This window comes from Ailuropoda melanoleuca, chromosome 6 (genome assembly GCF_002007445.2).
Source record: "Ailuropoda melanoleuca isolate Jingjing chromosome 6, ASM200744v2, whole genome shotgun sequence".
NCBI classification, from domain to species: Eukaryota; Metazoa; Chordata; class Mammalia; order Carnivora; family Ursidae; genus Ailuropoda; species Ailuropoda melanoleuca.
The window spans coordinates 121,736,792-121,758,005 of NC_048223.1; the positions used below are offsets into that span (position 1 = coordinate 121,736,792).

The window sequence follows — 21,214 nt, forward strand, 5'->3', positions numbered from 1 at the left end:
ACCTGTGGATTGTGGAAGAAACTACATCCCAGCAGCTCAGAATTTCACGTTGGCTCTAAATGGGGGGTTAGGGGGCATNCAGTTGGAGAACGGCTGCAACCGAGTAGCTGTGAGGGGTGCCAGCATACCACCTGTGCCACAGGACCCCCAAGGCTGACCTGGGGATTGTGGAAGAAACTACATCCCAGCAGCTCAGAATTTCACGTTGGCTCTAAATGGGGGGTTAGGGGGCATTATCAGGCATCGGTTTGAGTTGACGCAGTATCAGCAGACATTGGGGGGCACACGTTGCCTCTCTTTGCAGAGACCCACACAGCCAGACACCAAGGGCATGGATGGGGGAACGCGAAACTCACCATGTCTCCAGATCCGTTCTTAACGGTGACCCATGTGTGGCTGTCATTGCTCACCATGACCTTGTAGGAGGTCACCCAGTCACTCCTAAAAGAAAACAAAACATCACTGGAACCACACATTTTAAAATAGTCACCTTTGAGGAGCCTGGGTGGTGCAGTCAGCTGAGCATCTGACTCTTGGCTTTGGGTCAGGTCAGGATCTCGGGGTCGTGGGATTGAGCTGCGCTCTGTGCGGAATCTGCTTAAGACTCTCTCTCTCCCTCTGCCGACTCCTACCACTTGCCCCCACCCCCGCCGCCTTTCAGTCTCTCTCTCTCTCAAATACATAAATGAACCTTTAAATTGTTTACCTCTTCTATCTAGAGGTGCAGCAATAAGGAAGGTGCAGATGACCCCTGAACAACACGGGTTTGAACTACACAGGTCCACTCGTACATGGGTTTTTCTTGATAAATACAGTACGGTACTATAAATGTATTTTCTCTCCTTGTGATTTTCTCAACAGTGTCTTTTCTCTAGCTTACTTTCTTGTAAGAATACAGTATACAGGGGCGCCTGGGTGGCTCAGCTGATTAAGTGTCTGCCTTCAGCTCAGGTCACAATCCCAGGGTCCTGGGCTCAAGCCCCACGGCCAGCTCCTTGCTCAGTGGGGTGCCTGCTCCTCCCTCTTGCTCTGCGCCTCTCCCCTGCTCGTTCTCTCCCTCTCTCTCACTCACTCTCTCTCAAATAAATAAAACCTTTAAAAAAAGAGTACATATACAAAATATGAATTAAGTGACCACTACGTTAACTTAGGTAAGGCTCCCTGCTGGGCAACAGTAAGCTATTAGTTTTTGGACAGTCTAAAGTTATACACAGGTTTTCGACTGTACAGGGTGTCAGTGCCCCTAACCCCTACGTTCAAGGGTCAACGCTCGGTCCCAGCAGTGGACAACATTGGGTCACAGCCTGGCCCCACTGCTCACCCTCCCTGTGGCCTCGGCCGGCTGACTGACCCATTTATGCCAATATTGACTCATCTGTAAGATGAGGACCCTAAAATCACCAAGCTTGAAGAATTAATGTGAGCCCTCAGTGGTTTAATCCTCCTTAAACACNAATTAATGTGAGCCCTCAGTGGTTTAATACTCCTTAAACACTTAGGACAGAGTATGGTCCCAAGTAAGCACTGCGCGCTGGTCGCAAGAAACACGTGTTTCTTTATACCGTGTCACACACGGTAGACAGTGCCACATGGAAAAGTCACCTCAGTAAAAACTGCAAGTTGGTCTAGAAATTTCATTTGGAAAATGATCTGGGGACATAACAAACTAGATGCCACCAACCACAAAAATAACGGCTTGACTGTCTAAGAGACACTGGGCTTCTCCTTGGCTGTCAGAGCCGTGCAGACAATCCCCCCGCCCCTTGTGATAATCCGGTGCTAGCTGGGCCCGAAGCCAGACCCGCCATCACGTCCTACTGCACAGAAATCACTGAGGTGACAACAGCCATCAACGGACTTCCCAGAGTGGGGGTCAGTCTGACAGGCCACATCAAACAGACAACCCTCATGAGGAAAACACATTTGTCCCTCAAGCCTCAGCTATTTATAACATTAATCGTTAACCAATATAGAAGATTCTTACGGAATATCATCCTTTTTAATTTTTAAAATACTGGAACGAAACACCAATTCAGTAATCCTTTAGAACATTCTGCCAGCTGAAGCACTTGGAGCCCTTCTTTTTCTACTGTGAAGTCTCCAGGGATTCAGGATCCAGATATATCCCATACGGTCTGAGTTTCCGAGTCAGCACGGCCTAGTAAAGTTCCTTTAGGAAGACGAGCTGCTTCTCTTCATTCTCGTTCATCTGACTGACTTGTGAAAATGATTCCTAGGTGCTTTCAGAGGTGCTTGGAAACAAACCCTCCCCTCGAGCCTTCTCTCTTCGCTCTCCTCCTTACCAGCTTTGGCTGAAGCCCCGCCAGGCACTGGGAGCTGTCAAACAACGGGTTCCCCCTGCGAGGGGGAAGGCCAAACCCATGCCGGCAGACCCAGAGGCATCAGGCATGCCTTCTGACAGGCACCTAGGCACAGCTCGTGTCCTCTGCACTGGAAAATACCCTCACCCTAAATAGTGACCTGTGTCCCACATCCAAACAATCTCTAAACACCTTGCAACTGCGGTCCCTTTTGCTGTCTGTCTGTCTGTCTGCCGCTAAGGCCCACAGGGATCTGGCAAGGCAGCCTGCCAAGGCGAGGGGCACAGCCTACCTACAGAGATGGAGGTGATGGCCTTAGGAAGCTTCTCGGTCATGAGAAACACACACACCATAAGGGAGGAGTAGAAAGAAAAATTAAAACAAGCTGTCCAAAGAAAAGGGGAGGAAAACAAAGAAATGAAAACCAAATAATTTCTCAAACTTAAAACAAACGTGGACAAATCCAGCACATAGTTTGAAGGGCAATTCATTGTGTACATGGTTCTGACCTCCCCTCTGGACTGCAGACCTCCGCCCCTTGCTCTGCCTGTCTGACCTCTCACCACTTCTCATGTCCCAGCAACATCTCAGATTTACCCCACCCCAACCGATGGAGGCATGGCTCCTGCTCTGCACCCCAACCTGGGCCAGACCGAGCTCCTGCCTCAGAAAAGGTACTGGCAACCCCCCCCCAGGGGAACAAAATCCCAGGGTCCTCTGTGGCACTGTACTTTCTCTGCACCCCCCCATGCCTCCACTGAGACCATCACCAAGTTCTGTCAATGTCACCTCCCACATTTTTCTAGAATCTACCCAACTCTCTCCATTTTCACTGCCACTACCCCAGCCCATTCTCTCTGGCCAGGACTGCAGCCATTCCCTCTGCCTCCCCATCTATCCAGCAGTTAGAGACTGGTTTTTCTAATGAAGTATGATCATGTCACCACCTGCTTTAAATATCACTCTTCCTCAGTAGTAAGACCTCATCAGGTTCTATGAGGATAACCTTGTTTACCTTTTGTTTTCTGGGCTTTCTTTCAATTCCTGATAACGATTATACTCTCTTGCCTCAGGGCCTTTGCACATACTGTTTTCATCTTCCTCCTCTCCCATCCTGTCTGCCTCTAAATCATTCAGACCTCAAATCTTATCAGACAAGGCAGGCCTAACCCTCCAATCTGGCCAATTTCTTCTCTTATATGTTCCCTTCTTTCATAGTTTAATTCCACTTATAATGTTATACCCCTCTCCAGAATTATGTGATAGTGTTTATATATTCCACTGGAGTGTAAGCAACTTCTGTGAAATGCATATTCAAAACTCCCCCCTTCTTAATTAAATTGTCTTTCTTATTTTTAAGAGCTCTTTATATATTCTAGCTAGGAGTTTTTTGTTGAGTATATAGATTGCTAATACCTTCCCCAGTTTGCATCCTCCTTTTCATTCTCTTTGTGGTATCTTTTTTAAAATTTTATTTATTTGAGAGAGAGAGAGCACAAGCGGAGGTAGGAGCAGAGGGAGAAGCAGACTCCCCGCTGAGCAAGGAGCCGATGCAGGGCTCGATCCCCTGAGATCATGACCTGAGCTGAAGACAGATGCCTAACTGACCGAGCCACCCGGGCACCCCATCTTTGTGGTATTTTTTAATAAACAGGATGTCTTAATCTTTACATAGACCAATTAACCTGTTTTCTTTACAGTTTTCAGTATTTGTGCTCTTTTCAATACATTTTTGCCTATTCCAAGATCATAAAGATACTCTCCTGGGCGTTCTTCTAAAAGCTTTATTGCTTTACCTTTTACATTTAGATCTGCAGCCCACACAGAGTTGACTATTATATGGTGTGAGGGGTCAAGATACTTTTTTTTCTATAAGGGCTTCCAACTGACCTAGAACCATTTATATGGTTATTTTTCTACTGCACACCAATGACACATTTGCTATAGATCATGTGGCTCTATATGGGTAGGCTTGTTTCTTGACACTCTATTCTCTTCCATTGGTCTATTTTCTATCTGGTGCTAAACCGATCTTGTCTTGATTTCTATAGCTTTATAGTACGTCTTTGTATCTGCTAGTGTCCATTTTCCCATTTTGTTTTTGCTTTTCGCAGTTCCCTTGACTAGCTCTTTGTGTTCCCATATTAATTTTAGAATCACCTTGTCAATTTCCAAAACAAGGATTTTTGGATTTTAATTGAAATGGCACTAAATATATAGGTCAGTTTTAAGGGAATCAACATCTTTCAATATTAAATCTCCTAATCCATAAACATGGTATATCCCTCTATTTACTCAGGTCTTATTTTACTTACCTTTTGCTGGATTTATTCCTAAGTAGTTGATGTTTTTGATGATTTTATAAATGATATTACTTTAAATTTTATTTTCTCCTTGTTTGTTGCTGGTATGTAGAAATACAAATGCTTTTTGTATGTTGATTTTATAGATAGCTATTTTGCTAATTCATTAATTAATTCTAATAGTCTGGGATTCCCTTGGATGTTGTTAAGGACACAGCAACGTCATCTGAGCCCTCCGACAATTCTGCTTCTTTATTCCCAAATGTTAAGTCTATTCTTTCTTTTTCTTGCTTATTTGTTACACTGGTTCGGATCTCCAGTTCAACACTGAAAGAAGTGGCACTAATAGCTTTTCTTGTCTGATTCCTCAGACTGAAGGAAAGGTTTAGGTATTTCACCACTGGGTAAGATGTTTCTTGTAAGATTTTTTCCTTTGTTTATTTGTTTTTATTTTAATGAAGTATGAGTTCATTATTTTTCAAATAACAAGAGAATCTGGATGTTTGCAGCTGCGGACTTACTCCACTGGTTGGTTGTGCCAGGGTCAACATCAGTAGACATTCATTTGTCTTACTTGTCATCTCAGAGCCCTAAGAGAATGTCGTCTTTGGGCTGTAATATTGTTGCTGCAGCTCCATATTATGTCCACGTTCAGAAAACACTGGATAAAGTCTTTTGGTTTCTATCAAACTACCTTCTAATGATATAAAAGGACAATGTGCAATTCCTATTGTTTGGGCGCTTTTTTTTCACATTATAAAATCTTATAGTTCTTGAAATGAGTCAGTACGTGCAAATTTTGGACCCACTGCAGAAGCTCCAAGTGGATGCTATGGTATGTGCCCTGGGGCCCCTCACTGCAAGGGGCTTGACTATACTCTACCACAGGTTTTCTTTACACATGTTTTTTCAGGTTAAGGAAGTTATTATTTATTCCCAGCTTTAAAGGAGTTTTTTCTTTTATTTTTTTTAAAAGATTTTATTTANGACTCTACCACAGGTTTTCTTTACACATGTTTTTTCAGGTTAAGGAAGTTATTATTTATTCCCAGCTTTAAAGGAGTTTTTTCTTTTAAACACAAATGACTACAGATTTTCTTCGATGCCTTTTCTGCATTTATCAGAATGATCACATGATTTTTCTCTTTGATTCTGATTATGTGGTGAATTACAGCTTTCGGTTACAATTGTGGCTAAGCCACCCTTATATTCCTNGGGGCTCGATCCCAGGACTCCGGGATCACGCCCTGAGCCGAAGGCAGACGCTCAACGACTGCGCCACCCAGGTGCCCCAGGAGTTTTTTCTTTTAAACACAAATGACTACAGATTTTCTTCAATGCCTTTTCTGCATTTATCAGAATGATCATATGATTTTTCTCTTTGATTCTGATTATGTGGTGAATTACAGTGTTCAGTTACAATTGTGGCTAAGCCACCCTTATATTCCCGGAATAAATCCCATTTGGTGGTGATACGTGACCCTTTTTATATACTGCTGGACCCAATTAGTAATATATTGCTTAGCATTTTTAGGATGTATGCTCATGAAAAAACAATTTCCATAATTTTGCTTTTTGTAATGTCTCCATCAGATTTTGATATCAAGGTCATACAAACTCATAGCTGGGAAAAGCTTCCCTGTTTCCATTCTCTGCAGTTTTTTAAGTGCCATTTCTTTTTTAAATGTTTGGAAGAATTCAATCAAACTTTTTGAGATTAAGAGGTTTTGCAGGGGGGGCAATATTTGATAATTAATTGATATTTTTAGTTGATATTAGATTACTCTGATATTCTATTCNTACTCTGATATTCTATTCTGTCAGTTTTAGTAACTTGTGCTTTTTGAAGAACTCTTGCATTTCTGCTATTTTCAATGTTATTGGCATAAACCTGTTCTTGGTATGACTTTATTGTCTTCCTAACATCCGTAGCATTTTTAGTGATGTCCCCTTTGACAATTTTGACGTTGATAGTTGATTTTTTTCTCTTTTCCTAATCAGCCAAGAGTTTATTAATTTTATTAATCTTTTCAAAGAATCAACTTTGGGCTTTGTTTACCCTCTCCACTATTTGTTTCCTATAGGAACCATATAAAACCATACGTGTCTCTCGTTAGGAACCATACGACCCATATGAAACTATCATTTTACAGATCAAAATTGTTGACAACCAGCAATTTCCTAAGGTGCAAACTAGTATTTTATTCATTTACACTCTTTACTGTTTTCTTCTTGGTACATTCTTTAGGTCTGATCTGTCCATTTTGTATAGTTCCTTGAGACCATTAATTTTCAGTCTTCAATCCTAATATATGCATTTAAGCTTCAAGTTCTTTCCGAGCACTGCTTTACCTACATGCCATAATTTTATATGTCATATCTTCATTATCATTTAGTTCAAAATATTAATTCCGGTTGTAATTTCTCCTTTAACGATGGACTATTTAGGAGTGTAATTTTAAATTTCCGGTCTGGGGTTTTTTTCCAGTTATCTTTTTATTATTGATTTCTAGTTTAACTCCATCATGGACAGAGAACAAATTTTGAATCATGTCAGTCCTCTGACATTTGTTGAGATGTCCTTTATGGCTCAGCATGTGGTCAGTCTGGGCTAACGTTCCATGGGCACTTGAAACCAATGTCAGTTCTGTAATTTTTATGTACAATGTTCCACATATAAATTTTGATCAAATGTACTAATTGTTATTCACATCTTCTGTATACTTAATGAATCTGTGTCGCTTATTCTATCGGTTTTGGAAAGAGGTGTGTAAAAGACGATCAATCTGACTGTGAATTCTTCTGTGTCTCCNCATTCACATCTTCCGTATACTTAATGAATCTGTGTCTGCTTATTCTATCGGTTTTGGAAAGAGGTGTGTAAAAGACGATCAATCTGACTGTGAATTCTTCTGTGTCTCCTTCTAGTTCTCTAAACCTTTGCCATATATGGATACATACAAAGCGAAGCAGTTATTGGGTGCATACAGATTTAAGACTGTCATATAGTACTAGTAGATTGACTCTTTCATGATTAAAAAATGTCCTGTTTTTATTTCTATCAATGTTTCTTGCCTTAAAGCCAACTTTGTCCGAAATTAGGATAGCTAACCTGTTTTATTTTGGTTAGGATAAATGTATTTCTTTCCATTCTTTTACAGTGAACCGTCTGTCTCCTTAAATTTAAACTATGTCTCCTGTAAATAGCATTTACTTCAGTTTTATGAGGTTTCTCTTTAAGTACAGTATGATCTTATTCTTCTTCTTCTGGAGACTGTAGTTCATTTAAAGGTAATGTAATCAGTGTTATATCTGGATTAATATCTACCATCTTACTATTTGTTTTCTATTTGACCCACCTGTTTCATATCCCTTTCTCTTTTTTTGCATTTTATTTGATAATCAAATAGCCTTATTCTTCTATTTTCTCTTTATTAACTTACTAGTTATACACTCATGTTATTCTTTTCATGATTACATTAAATGTTTCAATATGTATATTTAAGTTACTAGTCTTATTCAAATTATAATTCTCCCGTTTCCATGATAACCCTAGAACCACCCCACACTTTAAGTCCATTTACCTATCTTTTGCATTATTTTGGAACTCAATTTTAATTTTTAATTCTATATATATTTTAACGTTAACATTTATATTAAGTATGTTTATAGTTAATATTTAATTCATTTTTATTCTATACATTTTTAAAATTTTGTAGCAAATTACTATTGTTTCATACAGTTAATATTCATAAGTCTACTTATTTGCCATTTTTGGTATCTTTTTTTTTTTAAGGTTTTATTTATTTGAGAGAGACAGAGACAGTGGGAGGGAGAGGGAGAGAGAATCTGAAGCAGACTCCGCGCTGAGCGTGGAGGCCAGGGTGGAACTCGATCCCACAACCCTGAGATCACGACCTGAGCCAAAACCACGAGCCCGAAATTTGACTGAGCACCCAGGTGCCCCACCCTTTCTGGTATTCTTCATTTATTTTTGCATTTCCATATTTCCATCTGGATCATTTTCTTTCTGCTTGAAGAACTCCCTTAGATATTTATTTTAAATCAGGTATGCTGGCAATAAATGTTTTCAGTCCTTATTGTCTGAACATGGCTTTATTTCATCTTCATTTTTGAATGATATTCTTGCTGGCAATCCTAGGTTGACATTTATTTCTTTCAGTACTTTAAAAATTTCATTACACTGGCTTCTGAGGCACTGTTTAATTTCACACACAACTTGGAGCTACTGTTATGGCATTTAGTAAATGTACGATAAGAGTATGAGTAGAGAAAGGAGAGCTAATACGCATTTTAGCTCAGATCCAGCTTTGTCATTTACTAACTATGTAAACTTGACAAACTGCCAAACCTTCTGAAAATAATACAGATACCTACAAGGAGGTTCTATGTTAATTTATAGATTGAGAGATGTATTACTATAGTGGTTAAAACCTCGGACTTTGAGGTCAAGAAGCCCAAAGTAAAATCCTAGCTCTTCCACTTACAAGCTGTGACCTGTATCAGAGTTATGTGACCTCTGAGCTCCAGCCGTGAAACCAGGTGACAATCTTATGCTCAGACTGAATCAGGTAATGCATGTACGGTCTGAGTATAATGCTTGAAACATAGTAATTGATCCATAAACCCAAGCTCTTAAGAAGAATGACACTATCATAACGAAGACAATGTCAAATGCTATACAACATCCAGGACTGCAGCTGAAGTGTAAACATAATTCAGGTGCTTCTCCAGACACTTCTGGGAAGTGACTAATCCTCCAGCTTAACCCTTTGTACCCCAGTAATGGTAACAATCTGACACAGCCATAAAGAAATTAAGAATTAATTAATTAAATCGTAATTATAATTAAGAGGGTTGATCATCCAGGATGACAGAAGAGGTATTTGCGCCAATCAGTAATGCTGTAGGAGGACGGAATTATGCCCGAAAGTTCTATCCACATGAAAACATTATGGAATGTGTTAAGTCCTACTCCTCGCGCTGCAGCTACTGTATTACAAAGATCATGCCAGCCTCGGAAAAAATAAAGGTTAATTATACACGATCTTTTTACTCAAGGGTTTTAGAGGTTAATGAGGAAGACAGGGAGGTAAGCTGGAAATCTGAAGAGGGTATGATTAAATGTTATGATGAGGCCAGTGGTAGGGGTACAGAGAAAGAGTGCGGGGCTTCGAGGGGTGAAGGGGGCAGGCTAGTGAGGGCTCCGTCCTCCTTATCTCAAACAAAAGCTGCATATTTTACTTTTTTGTTACAAGCACATCTATTGTTATTACAAAGCCAGCTTCAACGTTCTTGGAGCTATAATGTCCACGTTTCCTGGCCTCTTAATCCTTGGGGAAGGTTTGAAATTCACAGCACTTTGTGGCTTTTTTCCACTTGCCTCAGAGAGATTTTTCCACATCACAAAACCACCTTGACATTTAATTCTCTGTGGCTGGAGATTTCAACTCAAAGCAATGCAGCCCAAGTAAAGAAGTATTTGTGTCAAAGACTTCCTGGACTGCAGAAGGAGGGAGGGGACTCTCCTCTGGGCTCTACCAGCTCTCTCACGTGAAACAAAAACAAAATTAACAACCAAACCAAAACAAAAAGCAAAAATACTAACCTTGTATGAGATTACCACACTCCCTACCAATTCAGCCTTTCTTCTGATCAGGAAAATAGAGAAGGGGAGGGCTACAAAAACAAACAAACAAACAACTGGGACACATTCAGATATTTTACTACCCAACACTTCTTTGGTTTAAATAAAAACCGAGTATGTCCACCACCAACAAAATGGCCGACTAAATGCTTGCCAAGCCTTCTGCTACAATACAAGTGGATCCTGGTTACATTAAAACAAAGGAACGTTTTAAACCATCAGTAGGCTTGCAAGCAAGTAAAGGAAATCTCCAAGGAAAAGAAAAGAGCTGTGAAGGGTGGGGCGAGGGGGTTGCCTTAAGGAAAAATGCACATGCACAGAACAGCGCTGGGATCAAAACACAAAGCCTAGGACAACAAAAGTTAGAGAAGTTGAACCAGTGACTTTTCCCTGGAGCCTCAAAGAGGACTGGCATGGTCTCAGAACAGTAGTTGAAAAGGAAAAACAAAGCTGGNATTTACTTGGCTCCCCAAAGAAGCAAACAGAAAATCCTCTCTAAAGCAGAGTCTTCAGTTTAAGCTTTCAGAAGTTTTGCTAAATTCAATCACATGGGAGCTCACGATTTTTAAAAACCGTGAAACACACACGACTACATTCTCCATGAGAAAGAAACAGCAACAAATGTAAATCCTAAAGAATTTAACTGTCTACAAAGAAAACTCAGAAGAAACTAGGAAAATTATTGTACTTGCTAAGATAGTTCAGCAAGGTGACTGGATATAGGGCTACTATATGAAACTCATTACAGTTCTATACACCAGCAGCCAAAAATCAGGTACTTAGAGATAAAATGAACAAAAGATGTGAAAGACACTTATGGAGAGAACGTCATTAAAAGACATTTTAAAGGATATAAATAAGTGGAGATCCATACCATGTGTGTGGATAGAAAAATACCATAAACATGTCAGTTCTCACCAAAAATCCCAAAATATATTAAAGAAATTTGACAAACCAATCCTAAAATTTATATGGAGGAAAATAATCAAGATACTTTATGAAAAGAAGAAACAGTGGAGGGAATTGTCCTATCAAGATATTAGAACTTATTTTAAAGAGCTATTGTTAATTAAAATATTGTGATAATGATGGACATATAGACAAATTTATAAATGGAATGAAATTGAGAGCCAGAAACGACCCATGCACATACATAAACTTGATACAGATGTCTTGCATATCAGTGGGAAATAAATGAACTATTAAATAAGTGATCTCAAACTAAACAAGGATATTAACTAAATATAAATATGAAGGATATTAACTAAACAATGATATTAATATTAAAAGAAATTGAAATTGGGCCTTATGTTTCATATCTTTCACAAAAATCATTACTCAATTGATAAACTACTTGAAAAACTTAAAACTTAAAAAAACTAAAGAATATATAGGAGAATTACCTCATAACCATGAGGTGTGGAAGGATCTTATATATAAGACATGATCAGTCTAGCCATAAAAGACAAATAAATTGAGCTACATTAAAATTATAAACTTTTAGGGACATCTGGGTGGCTCAGTTAGTTAAGCTTCCAACTCTTGATCTTGGCTCAGGTCATGATCTCAGGGTTGTGAGACTGAGCCCTGTGTGGGGCTCCATGCTGAGTATGGAGCCTGCTTAATACTCTTTCTCCCTTTCCCTCTGTCCCGGCCCCCATTTGCATGCTCATGTGCACTCTCTCTCTTTCTCTCTCTAAAAACTTAAAATTAAAAATAGATTAAAAATAAACCAAAAAAATTAAAAACTTTTATTTTTCAAAAGACATCAGAAAGAAACCAGCGAGAGACACTTTAAGCTGGGAGAAAGTATTTTGAGCACATTTAGCTAACATAAGGATGAATATTCAGAATATGGTTTTTTTTAATTCTATAAATCAATGAAACAAAGAAAAAAACCACAATGTAAACATGGAGAAACATGACAGGTATTTCATGGTAAAGATAACACAAACGGTAAGTAAACATAGGAAAAGAAGTTCATCCTTATGAGTGGTAGGGAAATGCAAGTTAGGTCTATGATGAAAGACATGGCTTCATACTCTTTATATTGAAAATTAAGGAGAATGGCAACACCAAATGTTGGGGAGGAAGTGAAGCACTCTAAAACACTGCTGGAGAAAGAGGCTACTCGGATAACCACTCTGGAAAACAGTTTGTCATTTTCCTATTTAACTCCACATTTGCATACTTTTCAACTCAGACATTCTGCTCCTAAATGTAGATCATGGAGATTTCCTTGTACACGTGCTCCAGGAGACAGATACAAGAATATAAAGAGCAACGCTATTTTTAAGAGCAAAATAGTACTACTAATAAAATAAAATAATGAAAAGCTGAAAAGGGAGAAATCCAGTCTACATCAAGGAAGCGTGGATAGATGGCATATTCACAGGGCTAAATAATACAAATGAATGAATCACAGCTACAGGCAAAAGCATGGATGAGCTTTGAAGCGTAATGTTGCCTGAACAAAGCTAAGATCCAAAAGCTACCTGAAGTACAAAATCATTTTTGTAAAGGTCAACACAAGAAAGAGAATCTTCTGCATGTGTGATACACAGCGATAAGACTGTTTTTAGAAGGCAAGGGCATGATGAATCCTTCAGAAAGAGAAAGGTTCCATTACCGGGAGGAGACACATAGGTGGGATCAGGAAAGAGCACATAGATAATTTCTGTATTATTGACATAAGTGGGTTCATGAGTGTTGGTTTCACTGTAATGCTTTATACCTTACGTTTATATATAGTACATCAATTCTTTCATATCCGTCAAATATTACATAACGAGAAAGCTAAAACCTTTACTTAATGTTGTATAATTTAATGTTCTGCACAGGAAAATGTCACAACTATCTTTTGTGAAGAGATGTATGAAGACGCCACATTCATCTTTTTTTTTTTAAGATTTTATTTATTTATTTGACAGAGAGAGTGACAGCCAGCGAGAGAGGGAACACAAGCAGGGGGAGTGGGAGAGGAAGAAGCAGGCTCCCAGTGTAGGAGCCTAATGTGGGGCTCAATCCCAGAATGCCGGGATCATGCCCTGAACCAAAGGCAGACGCTGAGCCACCCAGGCACCCCTCCACATTCATCTCTTAAAAGACATATTTTAAGAAAAAAAAATAAAAGCTTTGCCCTTGTAATTTCATATAAATAAAATAATAAAAGTAATTCATATAAATTCATATAATTAAAGTAATTCATATAAATAAAATAATAAAAGTAAAAGCTTTGCCCTTGTAATTTCATATAAATAAAATTTTTTCTTGAAAGAGCAACTATACCAGCATCTTCTATTCAGGGTTCATACAGCACTTCAGTTTACAAAAGGCCTCCACACACACAGGGTCTTACTTTATCTGAGAAGAACAAGCCAAGTTTCTCGTGAAGGACGTGGCTGCTAACTGGGCTGGTCAGGAGGAAAGGGTCGGCTCGCTTGTATTGCTGTTTCTCCACACCTGGATGTTCCCACCTCCCATCCTTTGGTCTTCCTCATACTCCTCTTTTCCCCAGGCTCTACCTACAGGATTTTAGTATCCCCAGATCAATCACCAAATGTTGGGGGTGTTTACACAAGTTCTCTGGAGCTGTGCATTGATGCATAGTAATTGCTCTCAGTCACAAATGTTTACATCTTAACCCTATCATCAGCATTTCTCCATACTTGCGAATAATCTCACTTTCTACAAACACAAACACAGGATGATGTACGGTCGCTAAAATCACTTTCAAAACTTAAGAAATTGAACATTAAAAACATGAACTAAACACGAAATCTATACCTGAAACTTTTCTAACGAATTTTATGTAACATCAGTTGTTTTCAATAAATACAGAGATGCGAATCTCAAGTATTTGAAGGTGTTCCAAAAATANCCCTATCATCAGCATTTCTCCATACTTGCAAATAATCTCACTTTCTACAAACACAAACACAGGATGATGTACGGTCGCTAAAATCACTTTCAAAACTTAAGAAATTGAACATTAAAAACATGAACTAAACACGAAATCTATACCTGAAACTTTTCTAACGAATTTTATGTAACATCAGTTGTTTTCAATAAATACAGAGATGAGAATCTCAAGTATCTGAAGGTGTTCCAAAAATATTGTGGTCTAACAAATATAATTATACCTGTCCGAACGCATTATTTTGTGTGCTCAGCCCTATCATTTTCGGGAGTTACCTTTTCACCGTATCCTTCTACGTGATTACCTTTGGAGCAGATGTTTAAGGCAGCAGGACGCTGCACCTTGGCCACAGCTGAACGGCCTAATGGTGGGTACTAGGCCAATTACAGTACCTTGATGATGTGCCCAGCTGATTTGCTGACACTGGACACTTGACCCAAATGGGGCCAATACATTCTTCCCTGGGATTCTGGATTTGAAACCAAGACATAGCTGCAATTATAAGTTGCAGACCTTGAGTGCTGATGGCAGGCCCATTTCCCATCGGGTAGCTGGAGAAGCAGAGGCCAGTCTACAGAGAGAGAAGAGTGAGCGAGAAGCACAGAGAAGCTCGAAATCAAGACCCTCAGAGACAGTCCCACCAGTGCTTGGACCCCAGGTTCCAGCAGAGAAGCCGGAGTTCACAACCTCCACTCCTGCTCTTAAGGTCCCTGAGACACACAGTTGTGTCTCAAGGTAGGATTTGGTAACTGTCACACAGGGAAGTCCTATTCAAAAATGAACTTAGGAGCTTGCTAAATCTGGGGAAGGCAGAGAGGATAAGCCCAGGCTGGGAAGCTGGTAACTGCTCTGCACAAGCAAAGCAGTGAAACTGAGGCCAGCTGTGTTTTGTGATTCAGTCCATAGACCCAGTGAGGCCGGGACAACATAGCTACGATGAAGATCCTGGAGTGGGTTGGCTATATCTTTTGACTTCAATAATGTATGTGTCATAAGGGGAGACAACCTCCAGTCCAGACTGGTGTACCTGGAAATAGGCAGGGAACAGCAAGGCAAGGGGAATTGTTGTCAGAAAGCCCTATTGGCCCCACCAAGCAACCGAAGCCTGCTGAGGGCAGATAGTCAAGTGCCCGGCCAGCCAGCGGCCAACTTCCCCACCCGCAGCTTGAAGAAAGTAGGTGGGTTGGGAAAAGGAGATCGCTACCATTATTATAAGGATTTTTGAGAAGAGCCAAAAGAAACCCGGCAGCCTCGTCTCCCAAATCCTACACTTTTCAACATGCTTTCCAGCAAAACTGAGTGCGGGGAAAAGGCAGATCAGCATTTTTGCTATAAACGTCTGCCATTTGTCAAGACCAAATGAGCATATATATACATATATAGTGTATGTGTGTATATATAATATATGTATATATATATGCATCAACTCTAGTACTCAGAAATACAGATGTACTACAAATATAATATCGTCTTCTTTCAAACGTCTTGATAAAAATAATAGGACCATGGGGCATCTGGGTGGCAGAGTCGATTAATAACTCTTGATTTCGGCTCAGGTCATGATCTCAGGGTTGTGAGATCAAGTCCCATGTCGGGCTCTAGGCTGGGCATGGAGCCTGCTTAAGATTCTTTCTCTCTCCCTCTCCCTCTGCCCCTCCCCATGTTCCCCCAAAAATAAAATAATAAATAATAACAGGACCAGACAAAGAATACGTAAGCATCAAAGTGGAATAGAGATCTGCATATGTCATGCTCCAAGTAGTTGGACATAAGTCCTTCCAAGTAAGCTGGGATTTGGGTTTCTGCTCAGGGTAGGCCATGTCTCCATCCTGCAAGGCTCTGTATTCTGGGCAGTGCAAACAGGCACGCACACACATACACACGCATGCACAGACACAAATCCACACCGCTCTAGCAGGCCAAGGGTTACCGAGTGAAACAAGGATCAGCGCTTGCTCCAGAACATCTGCTCCTAAGTGCCCTGCTTTGGGCTTTATGGACTCTTGTTTTGACTTCCAAAGAGAGCTGTGTGAATTTCCTATGGCTGGTGTAACAAACTACCACAAATTTGGTGGCCTAAAACAACACACATTTATCATCTCACAGTTCTGTAGGACAGAAGTCTCACCGGGCTAAGGCCAAGGTGTCAGCAGGGCTGGTTCCCTTCTGGAGGCCCTAGGAGAGAATCTGTTTCTTTGCCTTGTCCAGCTTCTGGAGGACCCCCGCTTGCTTCAGGATCCTGTCTCCATCTCGAAGTCCTCCACTTAATCACAACTGCAAAGTCCCCTTTGCCATCTAAGGTAGCATATTCTCATGTTCCAGGGATTAGAACGTGGACATCTTGTGGGAGGAACATCTGCGTACCACAAGAATCCCATTCCGATTCTAGCTCCATTCATAGACTCATTTCAGACCCTTTTTCTCCTTCCCTAGGCCTGTGGGTCCCAACATGTCCTACCATTTTGGTCCCAGCAGGATAAACAATGGTTACCTAATTCTAGGCAATGAATGGGAAGCTGAGGACTTAGCCAGAAAATGGCAGCCACAGAAATCTAAGTCACCGCCCACCCCAACACACCAGTCTCTCTCCAAGAGTGGATAGTAGCATTCAAACACTAAGGAAATTCCTTCCAATACAACAAATCAATGTTTGATGTCATGGTCCACTTACCATAGTTTAAGTTACCTGGTGTTTCTCAAAACACCTGGCCTCTGTTTCTACACAATGTTAGAAACACTTCCAGAAAGAAGTGCCCATCATGAGCCCAACTGGGAAGAACAAGTAGGTCATTGTACTGGCCATGGGAGACTTCTGAGAACTCTTCCAAAGCCAGCCCAACGCTTGATATGCTCTTCTGTGCACTCCAGCAACTGTGTGATTGTGTCTCTCCTCTACTGGGGAACGTCAACTGGCCCTGGACACTATCACCAGTCGTTTCTGACTGGAAAAAGACCCCAAGTCCATGGGTACCACAATGTTTCTCAACTAGGGCTTATTTTGCCCCCCAGGGGACATTTGGCAACATCTAGAGAGATTTCTGACTGTTATGACTGGGGGTTAGGGTGCCAAACAGGGTGCTACCAGGGGGCCCTCTAGTGGGCAGGGGCCAGGAATGCCACAGAACACCCTAAAATGCACAGGACAGACTCCCTAGCAAAGAGGTCTCCAGCCCAAGGTGCCATCAGTACCGAAGTTTAAAAACCCCAATCTGACCATTCAAAAACAACACGGTCATTCTTCATTTGCTTTGCTCCAACCCATTTTGAGGAAGGGGTGTCACTGGTGATTAATTAGTGAGGAAACTGAGCCACGGAGTTTTCAGGGGCTTATGACAGTTTACCTAATTGGGGTGGGTATCACGTGATACAAGCTTCCTCCACATGCTTCTGTTAATTTGCCTAAATAACAGGAAAGACTCAGAAACAAACACATGACCCATGAAGAAGGTGGGGACTGTAGGGACCTCACGGAACACAGCTCAGCCTTCTGACAGCCTCGTGCAATAAACAGCTGTTCGGTGGACAGAAACTGGCTTTCTCCCAAATGTCTGGACAGCCCCTGGACAGGGTAAACATTGTTGTTCTGCTTACTGAAACTTGTCTTTACAAACTGTGCCAATCTCAGCTCAAACCTTGCTCATCCTAGCACAGATGCCGCCTTCGTTCACTCGTGCACCAAATTTTTGTCAGTAGCAGGTAGAGGGAGGGAGTGCCAGGCGCTGGGGCAGAGGGAATCCCAACGCAAACCTGGCTCCTGGCCCCAGAGAGCTTCGTCTGGTGGGGAAGACAGGGATTGTATAACAAATTATACAGTTAATTACGGAACTGCAACTGTAACACTATTCAAAGGGGAAACAGAGAGCGCTTGTAAGTGGCAGGGTTGGGGATGGGCTGACTTAGTCTAGGGCTGGACGGGGAAGATGTTCCTGGGAGGCGGTGTGTGAGCTGAGACGAGGAGGATGAAAAGGAGGTAACAAGGTAAAGATTGGTTAGCATTTTAAGCCAGAAAGAAAAAATTAATGCAAGATGTTCAACATGCAAATAACGGTAATTTCAAAAATGGAGAGAAGAAGAGGAAAAGTTAGAGGAGGAGGAGGAAGCGACAGAAGGAGGAGGAGAAGGAGAGGAAGAAAGGGAAGAAAAGGAGGAGGAGGAAGACAAGAGGAAGAGGAGGGGGCAGAAGGAGGAAGAGGAAGAAGAAAAATTAGAATTTCCCCAAACTGAAAAATACGCTTTTCCATATTTCCAGGTCATGTCAAGTGGCAGCTACACAGCACACATTGAGTGGTTTCTAGCACAAGGGATATAGAAAAAAACCCTAAAACTTTATTGAGGAAAAATAATTCAAAAAGTTACAAGTATGAATATCCTCAGATGTCTGTATTATAACACTTAAGGTAAAGAGGCAATGGAAAATGTTTCCACGTTTTGAGGGATAATGAGTAAGAGGTTTCTTTTCAGGATGATGAAAATGCTCTCACAATGGTTACTGTGAGGATACCACAACTCCATGAATATAGTAAACACCAGTGAATTATACACGTGAAATGGGTGAATTATATGGTATGGGAACTATTATCTCAATAAAATTGTTAAAAATTGTTAGGGAAAATTATTTCCAAACTACCCATTGAGGGTAAGGTCAAAAAAAATGTCTATGCTGACATTCAACGAATCCAAAATTTTACCTCCCAAGCTCCATTCCCAGAAGACAGATGCCGCCAAAATAAGTGGGAAAATCGAGAGACATGGGATCTATGAAACACAGAATACAACTCAGGAGACAGGTGAAGAGAATTTCAGCAGGAATGCTGGCCGGCCAGAGCTCGGCCGTGGGCCTGCAGACCAGACAAGCTCAGATGCCAGCAGAGGCCACATGACTCCAGGAGGGGGATCTCCAGGAGGACAAGAAAAGACTCAATTGCTGATATTATAGATATATTCAGGGGAGATTTTCAGGTCTATCAGAAAGCTTTGGAGTGAACTGGCAATAGGTACCTAGAAAACCAAGGAACCATTAAAAGTGATTATTACCTCCAGGAAAAGCCAAAAAGCTATAGAGGAAAGTTAGTATAATTATAGTATATGACGTGACCAAGCTATAAATAACAGTTCAACAATGACCATGATGCAAACATTAAATACTGAGTTACCTGAAGTTGATAAAATAACTCCTTTGGGAGGATGGGCAGAGACACAGAGACGGAGACAGAAAATGTGTGTGTGTGTCTGTGTGTGTCTCTGTGTGCATGCATGTTGGAGGTAGGTCAATAAAAGACTTCTCCAGGCAACCAGGTGGCTCGGTTGGTTAAGTATCCAACTCTTGATTTCTGCTCAGGTCATGATCTCAGGGTCATGAGACTGAGCCCCGCATCAGGCTCTGTATTCAGCCAGGAGACTGCTTGAGATTCATTTCCCCCCTCCTCCCCTCCCCCCTGCTCACTCTCTCTCTCCCTCTCTCTCAAATAAGTAAGTAAAATCTTTAAAAAATAAATAAAATAAATAAAACAATCATGCAAGAGAACTAAAAGCATCTGTTCAAAAAAACAAGCATTATGATAAATAAAATAGAAGAGACAGCAGTAGTTGCCTTGGGACACCAGGAATCGGGACCAAGGGTATGGGACAGAGGTTACTTCTTTTTTTTTTTTTTTAAAGGAGGCTCCACACTCAGCATGGAGCCCAACTCGGGGCTTGAACTCATGACCCTGAGATCAAGACCTGAGCTGACATCAAGATTTGGACGCTTAGCTGATGGAGCCACTGAGGTGCCCCGAGGCTACTGTTTTTAATTTTAAGTAGTGTTATTTGACTTTTAAAACTACACACATGATTTTTTTATTAAAAAAAATAATGCGCATATTTCTTTCTCATGTCTGCTGTGCTCTGGCACTTTCTCAATTTCCCCACCCAGTTTAGGGTCATTTTCATCAATGCATGCAAGAATGGAGGCCAATTTACATCCCAGTTATAAATTCAAAGCAGGATTAAAAAACAAGGATTTCTTTTTTATTTTTCTTTTAAGAGTTCACATTTTACTATGGGACTCTGGAGAGAAAGTCAGTGGAATTTTAAGAGTAAAATTGGAAAGCATTTTGCTTTTTACTTCCTATTGCCCGCCTTGGGTTCTAAATGTATTGCCAATTGACTGGTCTGTTGGCCGTGCTGATGTTATTTTTTTAAATAGACTTTAAAGAAACACGGGAGATCAGAAGGTTCTTTAAAAAGAATAAAAACAGTGGCTTTCTGAAACTTAGCAAAGATGTTAACTTTTAAAAATGCTTAGAAAAAAACACGGGCTCATCCACTCCCTCCACCTGGGCTGAAGCTAGCACCGCATGGAAAGTCTCCCCCCGCCCCGAGTCTCTCTTTTAACAAGAAAATAGGAACCTTCCTACCAGGCAGGGAAGATGGTATCAAGGGAGCAAATCCACACCAGGAGAGTGAGACGTTCCCAGACCCAGCTGGAGTATCCCAGAGGAGCAGGCAGAGCTACTGCCCACAATTCCTGCAGCGGACGGCGTCCTGGGAACGGGCCGCAGACCTGAGACCCACTCTGCTGTGCACTGACTCTGGGCGGTTCTCTGTAAGACTGAATTGTTGAATTCTGACTTCCAGGGGCGTCGTAAGGCACTGAGTCAGCACATACGACGTACTTTCTACTGAAGTAGCTAACCACGTGGTAGCTATTTTCATCACGACTGTTCTGTAATGAAATGTGACAGCTTCGAGCACTGAAAGACGCCCAGACATGGCGCTGGCGGCCATCTTGCCAGCATGGGTGGGAGAGGCCAAGCCGACACGGGAGAACACGGACCCCGACGCGTCGTGTCTTTTCCTGTTTGAAAGTCTCCTTTCTCCCAAATCAGAATTACCAAACATGGTTTGGAAATTTCTGCTGAGATGGTTGGACACCTACCAGAAATTCCAGAAAGACCAGAAGCTTCTGGGTTGAGGGCTATGAAGGGAAAACACTCATTTTTCTGGACCTCAACTGTGCCTT

At 41.1% G+C, this 21,214-nt stretch overlaps 1 protein-coding gene across 4 annotated transcripts in view; it reads right to left on the bottom strand.

The window, feature by feature from the left end:
* Nucleotides 1–21,214, bottom strand: part of CPXM2 (carboxypeptidase X, M14 family member 2) — a 146,560-nt gene that overhangs the window by 51,932 nt on the left and 73,414 nt on the right. For all 4 annotated transcript variants that reach the window (XM_034663392.1, XM_034663395.1, XM_034663394.1 and 1 more), the window contains exon 5: nt 357–441. In XM_034663392.1, the coding sequence (XP_034519283.1) occupies nt 357–441 (85 nt within the window). The remainder of the gene's footprint in view (nt 1–356; nt 442–21,214) is intronic.